Source organism: Chrysemys picta, chromosome 8 (assembly GCF_011386835.1).
Source record: "Chrysemys picta bellii isolate R12L10 chromosome 8, ASM1138683v2, whole genome shotgun sequence".
NCBI lineage: Eukaryota > Metazoa > Chordata > Testudines > Emydidae > Chrysemys > Chrysemys picta.
In genome coordinates, this window is record NC_088798.1 from 33,402,448 (window position 1) to 33,420,552 (window position 18,105).

At 42.5% G+C, this 18,105-nt stretch overlaps 1 protein-coding gene across 6 annotated transcripts in view; it reads left to right on the plus strand.

Moving 5' to 3' along the window:
* Positions 1–3,383: 3,383 nt before the first annotated feature.
* BTBD8 (BTB domain containing 8) overlaps positions 3,384–18,105 on the plus strand; it is a 68,771-nt gene continuing 54,049 nt past the window's right edge. For 4 of the 6 annotated variants that reach the window (XM_065555530.1, XM_065555532.1, XM_065555531.1 and 1 more), the window contains exons 1-2: positions 3,396–3,773; positions 5,880–6,077. In XM_065555530.1, the coding sequence (XP_065411602.1) occupies positions 3,637–3,773; positions 5,880–6,077 (335 nt within the window). In that variant the 5' untranslated portion in view covers positions 3,396–3,636. Of the gene's footprint in view, positions 3,774–5,879; positions 6,078–11,465; positions 11,680–18,105 lie in introns of those variants that run through there. The other 2 variants (XM_065555528.1, XM_065555529.1) reach the window with 2 other exon arrangements.

Here is an 18,105-nt window from a genome sequence, read left to right on the forward strand (position 1 = left end):
TCAATCCTAAAACACCCTTTCAGACTCAAGCTCCTAACTTCCTTTGAAATCAATGGAAGATAGAAGCCTAGATATCTTTGAGGACCTGGGCCTAAGAAACTTCAGAGATAAGAGACAGGAATAAATTGCTGCAAATACCCAGAAAGTTAATTGCCTGTAGAAAAACAGATTTACTAGTCAAAATATTGTAATATAAATAAGAAATCATGCTGAAAAGCTCTTGCCTTTTAAATAAGTTTTACTGTATATATAGGCTTGGCTAATCTGATTTTTAAAAAAATAATTTTGACAGATATCAATATTTATTTTTAAGTATTTTTAAAGATTATTTTGATTTAAGTTTTCACTGTTGTGTGAGATTATTGGTTTTAGCATTTTAAATTATTTTTATAAATTTAAATTTTCACAGTTGCAGGAAATTATGTGGGGGGTCAGATGATTATTTAATTAAAGTAAACATGGAGATTCAAAAAGTTAAAATTTTATAAACTGTTAAAAACACAAATTGTCAACCTCACATGCCAAAATATACAAAATAAATATCCTTAAATCAACAAATTATGCCTGTTTTTACTATTCATCACTAGTCCATTTGTAACCATCCTAATTCAAACATTTAAATCTGGATTTTGACTCTAATAAGCTATCAAGCAGAATTTTTCTTTGCCTAACAGTAAATTTCTATTATTATTGATGGAAAAAAATGTTCGTGGCTTGGTATGTGTATTGTAAAATCAATCTTTCCAACATTTACCAATAAATATCTAATCCTAATCCTAATTATATACCATTGAAGGAAACTGTGATTAAAAGATAAACTTTCCACCAACTACTCAGTATTACTTATGAACAAGTGGGGAAAGCTGTTAATAAGAAGTGATTAAATGTTAGATATTAGATCACCATTCAAAGATAGAGGAAGGTAAATAATCTTTATATAAAGGTTTATGGGTCTGCTCATAAGAAAAGAGGCATAATTTTATGACTACAACTTCCTAAAAAACCCCTTTTGGACACAGGATTAAGAGACCCAAGTAATTAAAAGAGTGAAATAAAAGGGTTTTGAAAAAGTTGGAGAGGATTCAGTCGAAAACCAGAAGAATGATGCAAGGTCAAGAAAACCTATCTTACACTAAAAGCGTTAAGAAGCTCAACCTTTTTAGTTTATCAAAGAAACAGGTAAGAGGTACATTGATTACCATTTATAGGTATCAACACAAGAGTTCTTCAACATAGCTGACAAAGGTGTTAAGAAGGACCAAGGGCTGGAAGTTGAAGCTAGACAACTTTAAACTTAAATAAGGCATACTTTTTAAAAAAAATCTCTGTGGCTAATTAACCAATGGAACAATTTAGCGAGGTATGTGGTGGATTCTCCTACACTTGAAGTATTTTAATCAAGATTGGATGTCTTTCTAAAAGATATACTCTAGTTCAACTGAAAGTTATGGCTTCTATTATTACTGGAGGTCAGACTGGATTATCATAATGGTTCCCCATGGCCTTAAAATTTATGAAATCTATGAAAATGAAAACAAATGGCACCAACCAGAAATCTGACCATGATAGCTGGGCACTAAAGAAATGATACACATTTTCACTGACTTATTTTATAACATATTTCACCTTCCAAGAAGCTATTCCCAAACAGAATCAATGACCTAACATTTGTAACAATCGGGGATTTCTAAAGACTGGAAAAACAAAACAAGAAGATGCTAGTCCTTTATGATGTTTTTAAGACCATAACATTGGGTTCAATGGTCTACCTTCCAATGCAGATACATTCTGGAAAACAAGTTCTTTGCCTTCTAAGTCTATAAAGCTTGAACATGTTTGTGGGGAAATTTCCCTTGTGATTTAGATCCCAGTTATGGATGACGAAGGCAAGATCAATGCTAAACTTGCCTACTCTGCATTTGCCCCCAACTGGGTGGATACCAATGAATTATGTATGTTCAAAAGAGATTTCTTCCCTGTTGGGTTAGTTTAGTTAATTACCAAGACCTAGGATTATTTGTCTCTAAGCTGTACTGTATATTTATATTATTTATTACAATAGAGGAAAATGGAGAGAAAAAGCTACTTTAAATTGATCTGTTTCATATTATCAGTGAGCAGAAGAAGTCCAGCTGCTGCTTGAATTGCAGTGAAGCTATTATATCTAGTTTTGCTGGATCCTTTGGTGGCCTTGCTCTCCCTATGTTCTTTCTCTTTTATGTCTACTTCATGTAGTGACGTCAGCTTACTGACAAAATCAAATTAATTTGTAAAAGGGCTTCTTTCAAGGGTTCTCAGATCTGTTCTCTTTAGAGGATCAAAAAGTCTTTCTTTGCTCCCCAAAGTAGTATTGTTTGGGTTTGATGTGTGTCTTTTATACAGAGAGAATAACATGACCCATTTCTATTGATGATTAAAACAGTGCTACTACAGTAAGAACATTTATTTAGGGATAACCTTCAAGAGGACTCTCAGTACTAGGCTCCCACTGCCTTCAGCCCAGATGCAATGCCATGCTTAGAATTTTCATAGCTCTGTGTGAAGAAAGATGTGTATGTGTTTCAAGCTTGCTTCCACTAAAGGTATAGCACAATAGTGATGGGGGCAGGAGACATGTCAGGCAGGCTACTTGTCATACCTGGGTAAAGGAACACCAGGAGGGTTTATCATGAGGGAGGAGACTGATGTTCTTGTCATTAAGGGAAGGGAAATAACTGGGGAAGGTTGGGCTCATCCCTCAAGGCTGAAAGGTGGGACCATTATTTAGGGAAATGTTTTGAGTAAGGTAGATCCCAAAGTGTACAACCCTGTTTGGCTGCACATTTGGCACACGCAGCTCAACAGGCTCCCTTCTGGGACCCCACCCCAGTAACATTCCCCGTGCTGGACGGAGACAAGGACAAAACAGAGGGGAGCCACTGAAGGGCAACAATGGTAGGGGACAGCGGTGGAAGCACCGCCGGGCCCCGCATTCACCACACCGGCCGCCTTCTGACGGCGGCACCCCACAAACGTGTTAAATCGTCATTCACAGATTGCCACAGCGCGCCAGGCTCCAGGAGCGACCTCTTGTCTGCATCCAACGCTCCTCCCCGCCCCTGCCGAGCCAGGCTGGCTGCCCCGGAACCTCCCTGCGGGGACCCTGGATCCCCGCCACGTGCCACCTCGCCCCACCCCTCCGCTGCCCTGTGCCGCAGCGCCCTGCCTAACCCCGCGGAGCCAGAGCTCCGCCCCAAACACAGCGGGTCTCAGGCCAGCACTCCCTCAGCAACCCCGCCCTGGTAAACATGGGGGCGGAGCAGATGTGTCTGAAGGAGAGCAGCTTCGATTGGTCAAGGTCGCTTCCGGACCGCCCAATGGGAGGAGGGAAGCTGGCGCTGTGGCCAATGCGCAGAGGTTTCCGGTGTGGAGAAGGCGCCCGGGAAGTTAGTTGTTTTGAGAGAGTCCCTGGGCTGCTTGGCGTCGCCGCCGTAGGGTGGACGCTGTCCCTCGGGGCGAACGCCGGAGTACGGCTTCTTCGTGAATACCAGCGATGTCCTATAAACTGTGTAGCTCAGGGACCGTCTATCAATCATCGACGCTCTCGCCGGCGTTAGTACAAGAAGCTGCCGCCTAAGAGGCAGCGGACCCCGGCACATGGCGCGGTGTGGGGGGGACGTTGTCTCGAAAGGCACCAGCTGGGCCCCGGCAGCAGCAGGCGGCGGGAGGGGGGCGTGGGAGCGGCAGAGGCTGAAGGAGATGGTGGCTGAGCAGCTCCGCCAGGATCTCGGCAGGTAGGCGCGGAGGCGCGGCACTCACCCTGGGGCAGGGCACAGCCTCGGGTCAAAGTCTGATCGTGGGGAGCGGGGCACCTGAGGCGTGGGGAGGCCTTCGGTCAGCCCCAGCGTTGTCCTGGTACTCGGCGCAGGAGGGGTCACCACCTGGGAGTACCTTGGCCACAGCACTGCAGCATCAGGCCACAGTATCTCAGCTCCCCGGCCCCTGGGGCTTACAGTGAGAGCTAGAGAGGAAAGGTGAAATAATAGCAGCCACAGAAGTGTAAGAATGTCAATTTTACTGCTGCTAGGCTCCGTGCTATGAAATCGAGGCCCTCCTCCCTAGAGCTGCTAGAGCTCCATGTTCGGGGTGGTGGTGGCAGTCTCCTGCTAAGAGCCCTGCGTGGTGCTGACAGCCAATAGGCGGTGTGAGTAACGCAGTTTCTGCATAGACACTCTGTTGCCCTAACTACATTGACCTAAGCACTATGTCTCTTGCAGAGGTGGTGTTATTAAGTCTATGTAGTGGGCAACTTACACTGGTGGGAGCACCATTGTAGTGTAGATCAGTGCTTCTCAAAGCTGGACCGCTGCTTGTTCAGGGAAAGCCCCTGGTGGTCCGGGCCGGTTTGTTTACCTGCTGCGTCCGCAGATTTGGCCGATCGCGGCTCCCACTGGCCGCGGTTCGCCTCTCCAGGCCAATAGGGGCTGCCGGAAGGGCGGCCAGCACATCCCTCAGCCTGCGCCGCTTCCTGCAGCCCCCATTGGCCTTAGACTGCTGTGAGGCTTGAGGCAGTGGTGAGCCCTCCTGTGGTGCTGATCTCTCTTCTTGTTCCCCAATAAGGTAAAATAATAATTTTACTTTCCTGCTATTGTCCTATTGCTTGACCAGCTGTGTGTACAGCTCTGAATCCTCCTTCAACTGGGTCCATCACTGGGCTGGATTTGTGTCTGCAAAATCCAGGGCACTGAGGGGGCTTACTTTAGGGTTACCATACGTCCGTTTTTTCCCGGACATGTCCGGCTTTTCGGCAATCAAACCCCCGTCCGGGGGGAATTGCCAAAAAGCCGAACATGTCCGGGAAAATGCCGGCCGGGCACTTCCCCTCCCACGGCTGCTCTACTCCTCCCCTGACTCTTCGTCTCTGTTTAAGAGCCGAGCGCTACGGGCTTTGGGCAGCCCCCATGCCTCCGGACCCTGCGCCGCCGGAGCCCGGGAGGGGAAGTGCCCTGCCGGGGGCGCAGGGTCCAGAGGCATAGGGGCTGCCCGAAGCCCAAGCGCTACCGGCTTCACGGTTTGCCGGGCAGCCTCCAGAGCCTGCGCCCCCGGCTGGGCGCTTCCCCTCCTGGGCTCCAGCTGCGCTGGGGAAGCGCCGGCCGGGGGTGCGGGGTCTGGGGGCTGCCCGGCAAACCGTGAAGTCGGTAGCGCTCGGGCAGCCCTTTTCGCATGGCTGGGAGGGAGGAGGGGGCGGGGCTGGGGGTGGGGAAATGGGCTGGGCCAGGGCCCCGTGGAGGGTCCTCTTTTTTTTATTTGTTAAATATGGTAACCCTACTTACTTAACTTTCTCAAGGGCAGCAGATTGCAAACAGCTCAGCTGTTGCCACCATGTTTCATTTTCAAAGAGCAAAGCATTGCAAAGTTAAGCTGAACAAATGGAACTTTAGTAAATGCTGTCCATTGCTCTGTCCACATGGCTGATTTGCTTCCAGCCTAACTCCCTGCAGTCCCTATTTTTCTTGGTGCTCTCTTAATAACAGCCCCTCCAGGGAACATGAGCCCTCTGACTCCAGTTCCACTGATCAAGATGCAGTAGTGGCATCACCAGCTGGGGGTCTGTGTGCCATAGCAATGTATCACAGTGTCAGCATTGCACTTGGACCATAGTGCTGGTCTAACTAGCTGAAGATGTGGGTCAGTTCCAGCAACTGAATTGAGTTAAAATGCTTCAACAGGATTTTTTTTCCAGATGACAACATCCTGAATTGTTGTGGCATTCATATTTTACTGTAATTTAAAAAAAAAATGTGGATTTTTTTTAAAGATTCCAGTATATTACAAACAGTGTTTAGAGTGTGTCTTCTAGATCTGAATTTAATTGCATAATGATTCCTGTCTTCTAACAGGCTTCTTAAAGAAGAAATACATGCAGATGTCACTTTTTGTGTTGGTCATACTCTATTCAGAGCACATAAAGCAGTGCTTTTAGCAAGAGTTCCAGACTTCTTCTTATACTGTACCGGAAAACAATTAACTAATCTGAAAGACCATGAAACTTTTAATCTGGAGAACTTCGAGCCCTCAGAATTTAAAACATTTCTGCAGTAAGTTTTTCATTATCTTCTCTTTCTCTCTCTTTTTTTTTTTTTTTGGTATTTCACTGTCTAAAAATTAAAATGGACTTGTAGTCAGCATTTTTTGTGTATGTTCTGTAGTGTCGGGAAGAGAATCTGTTCAACAAAACTTTAAGTTTTGTTTAAAGTTACTGGATCTGATAGTGTTCCAATTAGCATCAAAGGGAGTTTTACCACAGATGTCAATAGTAGCAAGACTGGATCCTTAGTTTAGGGAAGAGGAGATTGGGGCAAGAGAATATTTAGTACTATATCTTAAGCAATTAATCCACCCATGCCTACTCACACTGATTAGCCCATTCTTGGATGATACATCTTGGAGGACAGATAATTGTAGTTTTGAAATAAATTTTTTGTTTTATGGTTTCTGTTGTTGCTAAATACTGACATGGTTTATTGTGGCTGCTTAACACTTCTGGTAAATATTAAGCCATAACAGAAATGGAAAGTAGTCAGCAAGTAGCAAATGAATGCCAGCATTATTCCTTGAATTACTTTATTAACCTGTTCATTTGTAAAGAAATAGGCCACTTGTGCTGAATACCTGTGTTGTTTTATTATTGAAACATTTTATATTTTAAAGGGCTAGTAATAAAACTTTCAAACTGTAAATTTTCAAACATCTACACATCTTAGAAAGACAAGAGGGTGATGTAATATCTTTTATTGGACCAACTCTGTTGATGAAAGATCTTGTCAAAGGACTTGCTCTCACATCAGTATGGTAACATGGAAAAAATGATATATAGCGTCCATTAAAGAGGTCATTAAAAGTGAAAATATTGAAAGTCCTCCATATGATATTAAGGCTAGTGGCTGACTCACTGAATTTAATATTAGGCTGCCATCATTAAGGTCCTAATGACCTAAATTTCTTTTTTTTTTTTGAGATGACTGTAACTTATGTGGTGGAAGTATGGGCAGATGGTTGAAAACAGATATAGTATGGAAGCAGTAGATACTTTTTAAAAATCCAGAAGATATTTCTTAAAACATGGTATTCAGTTTCCTACTGAGATGTTAACAGTAGTGTCTTCAAAATAATATAAAACATGGAACTTTTGGTGTTAACAATACTTTTAAATGACAACTTCTATTGAGAGTATATTGAAAAAAAAAAAGACATTACGCAGTGAGATACTGCACATAGCATTCTAATTGTGCATCATACCAATAGCAGCCTATATTAGTGGTCGTGTAGAAGGTTCTTATACTGAACCAGTGCCACAGGACATAACTTCCCCCATCTTTAATTAAACGTTTGGACTTACTCCTCTGTTTCTTGAATGGTAAGCATCATATACCTACAATTCATGGCTCTGTATCACTTGTTTTCAATTAACTTGTGTTCATTGGAAAGCAAGTAAAAGTCCCTAGGGTCCAGCAGGATCTCCAAGGAAAAATATGTGCTAGTCTTACAAAACAACTTGAGTTTCAAAACACTATGTCTAAATATAAACCTTAATCTTTTTAAATGCCCGTCTCTATGTATTCTAGATTATGTATAAATGCATCTGTGGGGTTGGGGGTTCCCACCTCTGCCTTAGTGCTGAAGGATTAAATGATTATCAATATGTACATCCTCCTAATCTTCCATCTTCTCAAAAGTCTAGAAAAACAGATGGCCTTTTAAAAAGCCCTAAAGGTCTACAGCCTTGAACTTTATTGGACCAAGTGAGGGAAGCAAACTTCAGAGTTGAGTGGCTCCTCACTGAGAACAGCATTCTAGCAGCCCTCTCTCAGGTAAAGACGGAATGTGTCAGGTTGTGTGCCTCCACTAATCTCGGTGGCAGAGGTATCCCATGGAGAAGAGATGGTCTGTTAGCCAGGACCGAAATCGGTTAGACCTGTATACGTCAGAAACAATACCTTGAATTACACCCAGAAATGAAATGGTGTGGGTCTTGGAGCACAGATGTAATGTGGTCACTGCATGAAGCTCTGGTAAGCAAGGCAAGGGGGCACTGTGTTCTATATTAGATAAAGTTCTGGATTGTCCTCCAGTGTAGCACCATGTAGAGTGCGTTTACTCTGAAGTAACAAATATATGGATAGCTGTAGTAAAGCTTGCATCTGAAAAAGACTGAAGTCTCCTGAAATAAGCACTTTTGGCCACTGATGCAGCCTGAATTTCTAGAAACAGTTAAGGACCCTCAGTTGCAATCATATGTGATAAGTAGTAGGATGTCCCCCAACAAAGGGAACTGACCCAGCCTTCCCGTACTATCACCAATGTCCTCTTCCAAACTAGAAATGTTATGCTCAATCTTGTCTGGACTGAGCCTCACCCAGATATACTTCAGATCCATAATCTCACTTCAGCACAGTCACTCAACTGCTCTGAATAGGGCAGATGAGCTGAAGAAATAAAGCTGGGTGTAATTTGTATACTGAAGACACTGCAGCTAGAGTGACCAGACAGCAACTGTGAAAAATCAGGACGGGGGTAATAGGCACCTATACAAGACAAAGCTCCAAATATCGGGACTGTCCCTATAAAATTGGGACACCTGGTCAACCTAACTGCAGCTCATATAACCTCAATAATCCTCCTAATGGCTTTGTGTACATTATGAGCAGGAAGGATGACAAGGTGAATTCCACTTGAGAGAAACATTTAAATAGATGAGCAGTTGCCCAGTACTACCCTGTGGTGTCATTCAATTGTCTCCTTATCTACAGCTGCTAAAGTCTGCCAGGAACAGGTCTCTGTCACAAGGACATTCTCAACTGATACCGCCATTCCATTCTCTGTACTTAGGTACAGAGTAAGGCTCAAGAAGACTTGAGGAATCCAGATAATTCTGGAGCTGTCTTGGCACAGAGGCCTGTAGCTTCTCTAAGAAGGCAATACTTGGATAGGTCAATAATTGGAGAACAAGCATGTCAGTGTTAAGAAATAATTTCTTCAGCCAGGGTCTTTCACTTTCTTTCTTAAGAGAAGACTGTTGCAGACTATCAGTATTCTATAGTATCCATATGCTACAGTAACTGGTGAAAGACTGATTGAATATTTTATTGCCCTTGATGAGGTGAAGGGTAGAAACATAGTCATGTAAAATTCATAATTCAGTGTTTAGATGACAGGATTTTTTGGTTGGGGTAGATGCTGCTGTCATTAAACAAAACCTCTGTGTGTGAGGGAACTGTATAGAAGTCTCAATACTGTAAGTGGGGAAAAGCACTTTTGCAGATACTTTCCCTTGCAGACTTGGAACCTAGTTTTATTAATTTTATTCCTTAACCATGAAGGTACTGTATGGATAATTCTGATCAAAGAAGTTTTTCTCTATTTAGACATCACAAATGCAAACCATAACATGTTGACTTATAAGGACATATTTACAATAGTTATGTTTCACTTTTCAGGGCAGAGCTGGGGAGGTGAAAATGCAGAATATGGAGAATGGGTGACTATGTATTCGTGTTATTAAATGCTTTGGTTTATATTTTTGCCCTTGAATATGAATACTGTGTGTGTACACCTACATATCTAGATTTAAAGTGGGTTGGGCTGGTAGCCTATTAAGGTTGCTGACACTTGCCATTATAAGACCCTGTTTTCAGTTGTTTATAACAATTACAAACTTTAACTGTTTGGGCTGAAATTTTCTATGTTGGGTGTCTGCCTCAGGCTGAAGTTTTGTTTTTTGTTTTGTTTTGTTTTTAAACTTAAGCCAAAATAGTTCAACTGTTTCTGTGAACGAGGCTAGGGAAAAATACATTGTTTTGTCCATGTTAAAATATTCCTGGCAACCTTTTTTTTTTTTTTTTTTGAGAAGCTTTGGCTTCCCCCATGCTTTCGAGTAGGGACTTGAACTTTGGCAGGGGCCTGACCTTTTGTGTGAGGGATGTGCCTTTTGCCATCCCCATGAAAATCTGCATAAATAAGTATTTGGAAAATCTCACTTTGCACATGCTCCATTGAGACTTGCTGGAACATTGCAGCTAAAATCCCTGAAGACTCTGTCTACACTGGGCATGTTCCAGCCTGCAGCTGAACAGGATTTTCCCTGCAATTGCAGCTCTGGGTTGCTGTGGGCCAGAGCCAGGCACTGGAACTGAGAACAGGAAGGCTGTTTTTCTTGTGCTCTCAATGCCCCCCTGCAGGGTCCAGGCAGAGTGGAGGAGGAAGCTGCCTGATTTGAATGCAGAGGGGACAAGAGTTGGACCTGAGTGGGGGAATAGGAGAGTAGATTGAGACTGGGACTAGAGGCTGTTGGGGGTGGCGGGGCAATGGGAAACTAGGACTAGGAGTAGAGAGTGTGGAGACAGAGACTGGCTGGGTCCAGACTCTGAACCAGTGAGGCAGAGGAAAGAGATGGGGACAGATCAGACAACAAGTTTAGCTGTAGTGAGGAGAATTGTGACTGGTTGGGCAAACAGATTAGGACCAGGACTGATTAGGTGGTGGGGTAGGAACAGGACACTGAGATGGGATGAGGAGGGAGACTGGGACTGGGAGCCAGTGGGGGCAGAGTGGATTGGAGGTCAGGGTGGGGAGAGATAGATTGGACAATGAACTGGGAAAAGAGGAACTGGTACATGCTGGCAAAGGAGACTGAGACTAGTATGAGATGCCTGAGGAGTGATGACTGGTTAAATGAAGAGAATGGGACTAGGATGAGGAGCCGGGGGAGGGGGAGGAGAAAAGGGGAGGAACAGGCACAGATAAGAAGGGATGGGGCAGGAGGGGTCCTGTTTGGAGGGAATGGTCAGAAGAGTCTGTGCCCACTAGGTCATACTCCTCTGCAGAGCCTGGAATGGAACCTAAGATTCTTGATCTCATCATTCCTCTGCTGTCAGCAAATACCAGTGAAACTCACTGGCAAAGTATCCCATCCTCCTTTAGTGCTTGTTCATGTAGTAGGTTGACCATGGCTCTGCATTGCTCGGGTGGTGATGTTATTGCATCGCTGTAACGGTGCTTATGTTGCCGGGAGACAAATTATAGCATAGGTACATGTACAGTTAGGTTGGTGCAAGCTGACTTAGGTTGACCTTTCTTTGTAGTGTAGACCAGGCCAAAGTAGAAAAAACAGAATGGGCTAGAGCAGTGCAGGAGAGAGTGGCAAAATACAAAGTTGGCATTATAGGTCTCAGTTATGGATTTGGCTGAGTGGATTGCCTTCCTTAGAACAAGTAGAAATTGAGCAACATATGCATTACAATGGTCTAAAAATAATTAAGACTAAATCTGTCATCTGATATTGTTCAGTAGTGCTTTTCTATTACTTGTATGGTCCCAGAACGTCCCAAATGTTAACAAGTTTATCCTTGCAATAATCCTGTGAGGCAGAAAATATTATTTCCATTTTACATATGAGGAACTGAGACACAGAGAAACTGACTGTCTTGACAAATATGTCACAGGAAATCTGTCATAGAATTGAATTGAACACAGATCTCCTGAGACTTAGTCCAATATCTTAACCGCAATAGTGCAGTTAATGTGAGAGAGTAGCACTAAAGCTACATTAGTGGATTAATAACAGATGTGGTTACTTTTACATTACAGAAGTTTTCACTGCCAGGAGCACTGTGAAGTCTTTATATGTGACCAGAAAATCAGGTAGTCTTGGAATCTTTCCATTACTGTATCTTTTGCTTCTGTGGCTTTGAGCCTTTACCATTTTCTAATTGGATTCTCTTATCTCTAAAGCTTGTGAAAGGAAAGGGAATAAGGAATGTTATCAGTTTCAACAGCTATATATAATTCTTCTGTGTTTTTTGTTAATTTCTTCTCAGCACTGTACCTGCTGTTAAAATCCTTTGTTTAAGAATGTCTTTTTCAGTGGCTCCACCAATTATTTTAACTCCATTTGTAAATAGTTATTCCTCTTCCTTTTTTCATTATTAAATGTTTTCTTTTTAAGAAAAAGAAACTTAAATTCAGAATTTGTAATTTCAGCGGAAATATACCTCATCTATACCTAGTTGTATACCTAATAGGAAGCAACAATATAATTCAGAATCCTGTCTATTTTAAGTCATTTCTAACATGCCCATCACCTTAGTGCATAGGGCCTGGCCTACACTAGAAAGTTGAACTAGCTTAGCTGCGTCAGTTAGAAGTATTACATTTTCCACACTTCTAACCACCTGACATAGCAATACTGGCAAAAGCCTTAGTGGCAACACAGTTATATCAGCAAAAAAGTCCTTTTGCTGTTGTTGCTTCTTCCATTGAGGGAGCAGTAAACACCTTCTAGCAGAGATGCAATTTATACCAATAAAAGAACTCTTGCTGGTATATCTACAACGGCAAACTCTTAAGTGTAGAAAAGGTAGGGTGACCAGATGTCCCGATTTTGGGGGCTTTTTCTTATATAGGCATCTATAACCCCCCACCCCGAATTTTTATATATATATAAAAACTTGCTATCTGGTCACCCTAAGAAAAAGCATATGTGCCACTTCAGAAGTGGTGCCCATCAACAACTCCATGTTTGTGTCCCTACCGCCACCTCAGACCCAAAATTAACAGATATGCAAAAGAAGTTAATCTTTTTTAAAGCAAACTTGACTAAGCAAACTCCAGACACGTCTTGTGTTGCTTTCTAATTTTCTTCTTTTATTTAATTTACTTTCTCAAACACACTCCTTCTTATTTACCCTCAGCACCCTCCCACTTAATTAAAATACAAAGGTTTTTTTTCTCAGCCTGGAAAGAAATTTTCCCTGTTCCTTTGGTGGTGGTCTTCATCCATTTATCTTTTATCCTTGTTCTATCTTTTCTCCCCTGCTCCCTCCTTCTTCCTCTCTTGGATTTCCCTTCCTTGCTTTTCTAGTGCTCATGTTCATTCAGGTGCTCTGTTGTTAGTTTATTAAATACTCAAGTTATACTGAGGCACCTAAAGGGAATTTAAAAACCTAGAATTGATAAATGATAATCCTTAATATCAAGTTGTTAACATTGTGAACAAATGAATTCTTCTTGCCTGTTGGTATTACATTGAGTAATAACTTTTAGGAGCAGCAGGTTTGAATAATATTTGGTGGTGCCCAGAACGGGTCCAAGTCCCCCCCCACCACACACACACACCTGCCTTGTAAGCCGATATATATTTTTTAAAATAATGTAAAAATGTGAGGGCACTGGGGTGGGGCTGGGGATGAGGGGTTTGGGGTGTGGGAGGGGGCTTAGGGCTAAGGCAGAGGGTTGGGGTGTGGGGGAATGAGGGGTGTGGGAGTGGCTCAGGCAGAGGGTTAGGGTGCGGGGGTGAGGGCTGCGGGGGATGAGGGGTTCACGGTGCAGGAGGGGCTCAGGGCTGGTGGAGAGGGTTGGGGTGGGGTGAGGGATCTGGCTGTGGGTGTGGGCTTTGGGGTGGGGTAGGGCCAGGAATGAGGAGTTTGGGGTGCAGGCAGGCTGCCCCTGGCTGGGGCCAAAGAGGGGGACTCCCCCCAGCCCTCCCCACACCGGCAGCCGCGAGCTCCGGGGCAGGGGTCCCCTTTTTCCCCTGGCAGCACACTCACCTTGCACCACTGTCACTGCACGTGCTCCTAGGGCCCCTCTCAGGTCCAGAAAGCCCCCTCGACTTCCCTGGGGTGGGCTGCCATCACGTGTGTGCCTCCTCCCCTGCTGCTACCCCTCACTGGATGTGGGGGATGGGGCTGCCCCTTTCCCAGTGTGGGGCAGGAGCAGTGACTGTGGGCAGGGGAGCCCCCTGTGCTTGTGGAGGGTCATGCCAGAAAAGGGAAGGGCCTATCCATCCAAGGTGGAAGGGCAGGGGCTGGGTCAGCCTGCCCTGGCACTAGTGGTTGGAGGGCACTAGGAAACTGTGGCGGCAGTTGATGCTGGGAGCTGGCAGAGCAGAACACAGCGGGGAACTGCAGGGAGGAACCGCCTGCTGCCCAGGGTGCAGGGAGGGACGCTTGGGGGAGGTGTGTGGGGGCGGCAGGGAGTGCCAGGGGAGAGACCCAGCCCCGAACATTGGAATCAGGCCCCCGTATCCTGAATATTGCTATAGCCCGGGCACTACAGGCCCATATAACTTGCCGCCCCTGATAACTTTGTAGTACGCAAGGAAGAAACCTTTTTCTATCATATGCACTTTGAACACAAAATGATAAATATTGCCCTGTGTCTTTTGCCCTATGATCTTGCTGCTTCATATCATTTCAGCATGACTTTATTGCCATACTATTTTGGTATTCATTCATATTTTACAATAAAAAAGTAAGCCTAGAAAGGAGAGCTTAGAAAGAACTAGATTGATGTAGTCTAGATACATGAAGTTCCTCTTCCCCCCTTCCTTAAGCCTCATTCGTGAAATATAGGTACCAAGAGACACTGACATTGAAGTTAACAAGCAATACATTTAGATCAAATAGAAGGAAACTCTAATGACACTGTGATACTTCCTGCTATGGTGTTTGAATCAGATACTGATGCTAGATGTTAAAGATATGGACCAGTGGTTTGATTTTTCTATGGCAAATGTTATGTTCTTATGATTCTTCATCAGCCAGTAGAAGGGCACAAAATCTAGTACATTAATTGCAGGCAGCAACTCTCTCTGAAATGAAACTTCTGCCCTCCCTCATGGGCTATAGTTAGCTAATCTTTTAAGTACTGTATCAGAGGGGTAACCGTGTTAGTCTGGATCTGTAAAAAGCAACAGAGAGTCCTGTGGCACCTTTAAGACTAACAGATGTATTGGAGCATAAGCTTTTGTGGGTGAACGCATGTGTCTGACGAAGTGGGTGTTCACCCACGAAAGCTTATGCTCCAATACATCTGTTAGTCTTAAAGGTGCCACAGGACTTTCTGTTGCTTTTAAGTACTGTAGTCTTAGGACAACCTGTCCTTTTGTAAAATCATCAGGCTCTAGCTACTGCTACTAACTTTGAGATTGCCCTATAGCATCATTCAGATTTCATTATCTTTCATCTACTCATATTGTACACACACCTCTTGAACTCAGTGTTCATGCCTTTCCTAATCTTCCGTGTGCAGAGGAAAAAATAAAACAACCAGAAGGTGGAGTGTGTGTCAAAACTACAGGCGATTAGAATGATATTACAGAAGATGACAATTAGTTCTATTTTTGGATCTAGCTAACGTAGCCTTTTGCTGCACACTTTTTTGAAAGGTAGTTGTAGCAAATATAGCACATCCAGAACTGCTTGTGGAAACTTGGACTTAAGAACTGAATATTTTAAAATAGCAGAAGTCCTAACTGTCAATACCAGTTGAATACATTTTGGATTATAAATAAATTGTAATAATACTTTAACAGATTTCCCATTTTCACGGTCATCTTGGAGAACTTGTGCATAAGATGACTTTATTACTTAATTGCATATAACTTAATGACCATCAGCTGCTAATAGATTATTCTGAGAAAGAGGCATATCTGTTTTTAAACAAAATAAATCCTCCATTGATGTCCTTGTAATATTCTCAAAGCCAATGCTTTAGAGATTCTGTTCATGTAGTATAGGTTTTTGTATTTCTCTTTCTGATGGTGATAGTTAACAATCCAGGCTATTCTAGAAGAGAGAACAATGTATATTGTTGGACCAGTTTGAGGAGAAAGAAAATGGGTTATAAGGAACACTGGGAGGTGGTGAGTCCCTCATATTCCACCCCCTCCCCCCCCAGCATATATTCAGCTACTTATCCAGGAGAGGTGCATCTTTTTGAATATTATCAATTCAAGTTACCCAAATATTAACTTGACGTTTACCATGCACAAGGGATTCTCTGAGGCTCTTGCACTTCAGCAGTATTTCTGCTTCAGTGCTGATCTTTTTCTCACTATTAGGATTGTACTGTGTTATGAACTGAGATAAGGAATCTGCAGTGCAGTACTAACTCATGTGGTGGGTTATCACAACAGTGCTGCATGCTGTTGTATATTGTTTCTAGTTTGTTTATTTGGCATGCGAACAGCCTAATCCTCTTGTTGTTAGAGTAGTACAAGTTACTGTTATATATACAAAAAGAGAATCTGCATGGATCTCAACTGCTGTTTACCAACCTATTTGACTGCAAAAGAAATTATGCAGAGGCCATATTCTCCATAAGGTACAATAATTCAGAGGATCCCATGCAAATGGAGGCTACAGATTACTTAGGGTGTGATTAAGCAGTCTGTCTGCTTTGTCTTTTGCAGTAAATGCTGATAATGATTATTTTTCTTTCTCTTTATAACCTCCTTTTTTCTCCCCCCCCCCCCCCCCCTTGCTTTTGTACTCTCAATGCTTGTTTCAGAATGGCTAATGGTCACTTTTCTCAATACTGTGAGATTATAAAATTATGAACTTTGTGTATATTTTATATTTAATCATTGTCAAAATGTTTTATAAAAACACAAGTGGAAAAGATCCTAAAATTAATTTGAATCTTCTGATATTATTGCTGAAAACATCCCTCTTGTCTTCCAAAATAGCAACAAACAAAATTAACAAACCTATTGCTTTATGAATATGCAGTTTATAAACTTTGAAACAGGCAATCTACCTCACTCCATTTTTATTGAATTATGGAAGTCAAACCACTATGTAGACTGTTAATTGAACAATGGGGAAAAAATGAAAAATTAAATTGTCTAACATAAGAGGAAAAGGTCAGTTTATTTTGACATGAAGTCTAATATGTGTTAAACTACAGCATCTTCTCAGAAGAGCAAGTTTAACTGAGCTCTACATTAAAGAAGGGGAGAAATGTGAGAGGCTGTATGGAGCTCCAGCTTCGGGTTACTGCGAAGTGTCCAACAGAAAAACTTGTGTTATTTCTCAATGAAAACAAACTTTTAAAATAAACAGCTTCTAAAAATGAGTGTAGATACCTTAAATGACAAGTGTGAACAGAATGCCAAGCTTTGTAAAATAAGAACATTTCTATTCGTTAGGAATTGCTTTTTTGCATGTAGATTGATCTACAAGGAAAACATTTTAGTCTGCTTCTCTTCCTTGCTAGAACTGTCTGTCTCTTATGTTTATTTCATAAGAGAAACATTATATGGATATAAACATTTGCAAAGGACGGAGTGTAATAGAGATTTGATGATAAAGCTTCGCATTTACTCATTTGTATTTGAAATACTCCCGATTTTTGTAGTGAAAGTTGAGGACTGAGCAGTATACATGTGAAGTTAAGATTTTGTTTGGGAAAATTCAATGAACCAATCGATTGTCGCAAAGATACTATAAGGAATCCATAGATTTGTAATAAAAATATCCGAGATGGACAGAAATCTTTCACTGGGAAAGTGCATTAGTGGTTGCTTGAGGGCCAGATCTTGCTCCCACTGAAATGAATGGTATAATTCCCACTGATTTCATTGAGAATTGAACTCTGACCAAAGTAAGGAATAGAAGCAGCTGATGCCTCATTGTGTCTGGTGAGAAGGAATTTGAAGAACACTTGTCTTACGGAGTCAGACCATCCTCTGAGCTGCAAACACTGGCCAGTGGCTCCTTTTAGTGTCGCAGGGTCTAAGGGACACAGCAAATCATAAGATTGCTTTTGGTTGGCAGCTGGATCACCTGGTCATGTGTGAGTTGAGTCTAATCCACACTAGAAGAGGTTCGCTGGTGTAGCTGTTTCTGCAAACTTCCTAGTGTAGATTCAGCCTATGCTAGCAAAAAAAAAGTGCTTTTGCTGGTTTAACTTACACTGGGTCACCAAGTGAAATAAACTATACTGCAAAAAAGCACTTTTATGTTTGTATAACCACATCTACACTAGGACTTTTACTGCCATAGAAATGACTTTTTAAAAAAAAAAATCTCACCCTTCACTGATGTTACTATACTGGTAAAAGTTAAGTGTGGAGCTGGCCTTCATCTTAGCATAGTCATAACTTAGAAGGTTTAATGTGTTGCAGTAGGTGTAAACATGAAGCATTCTGGAGCGGTTATGGACAGCATTTCAATATCAATATAACTACTTTCTGGAGCAGTGGGAGTCACAAGTTCTGTTTTTGCTATCCACAGTCCCTAGTGAAAACCATAGTGCACAAGACTGTGAAACTTGTAAATAAAGCAA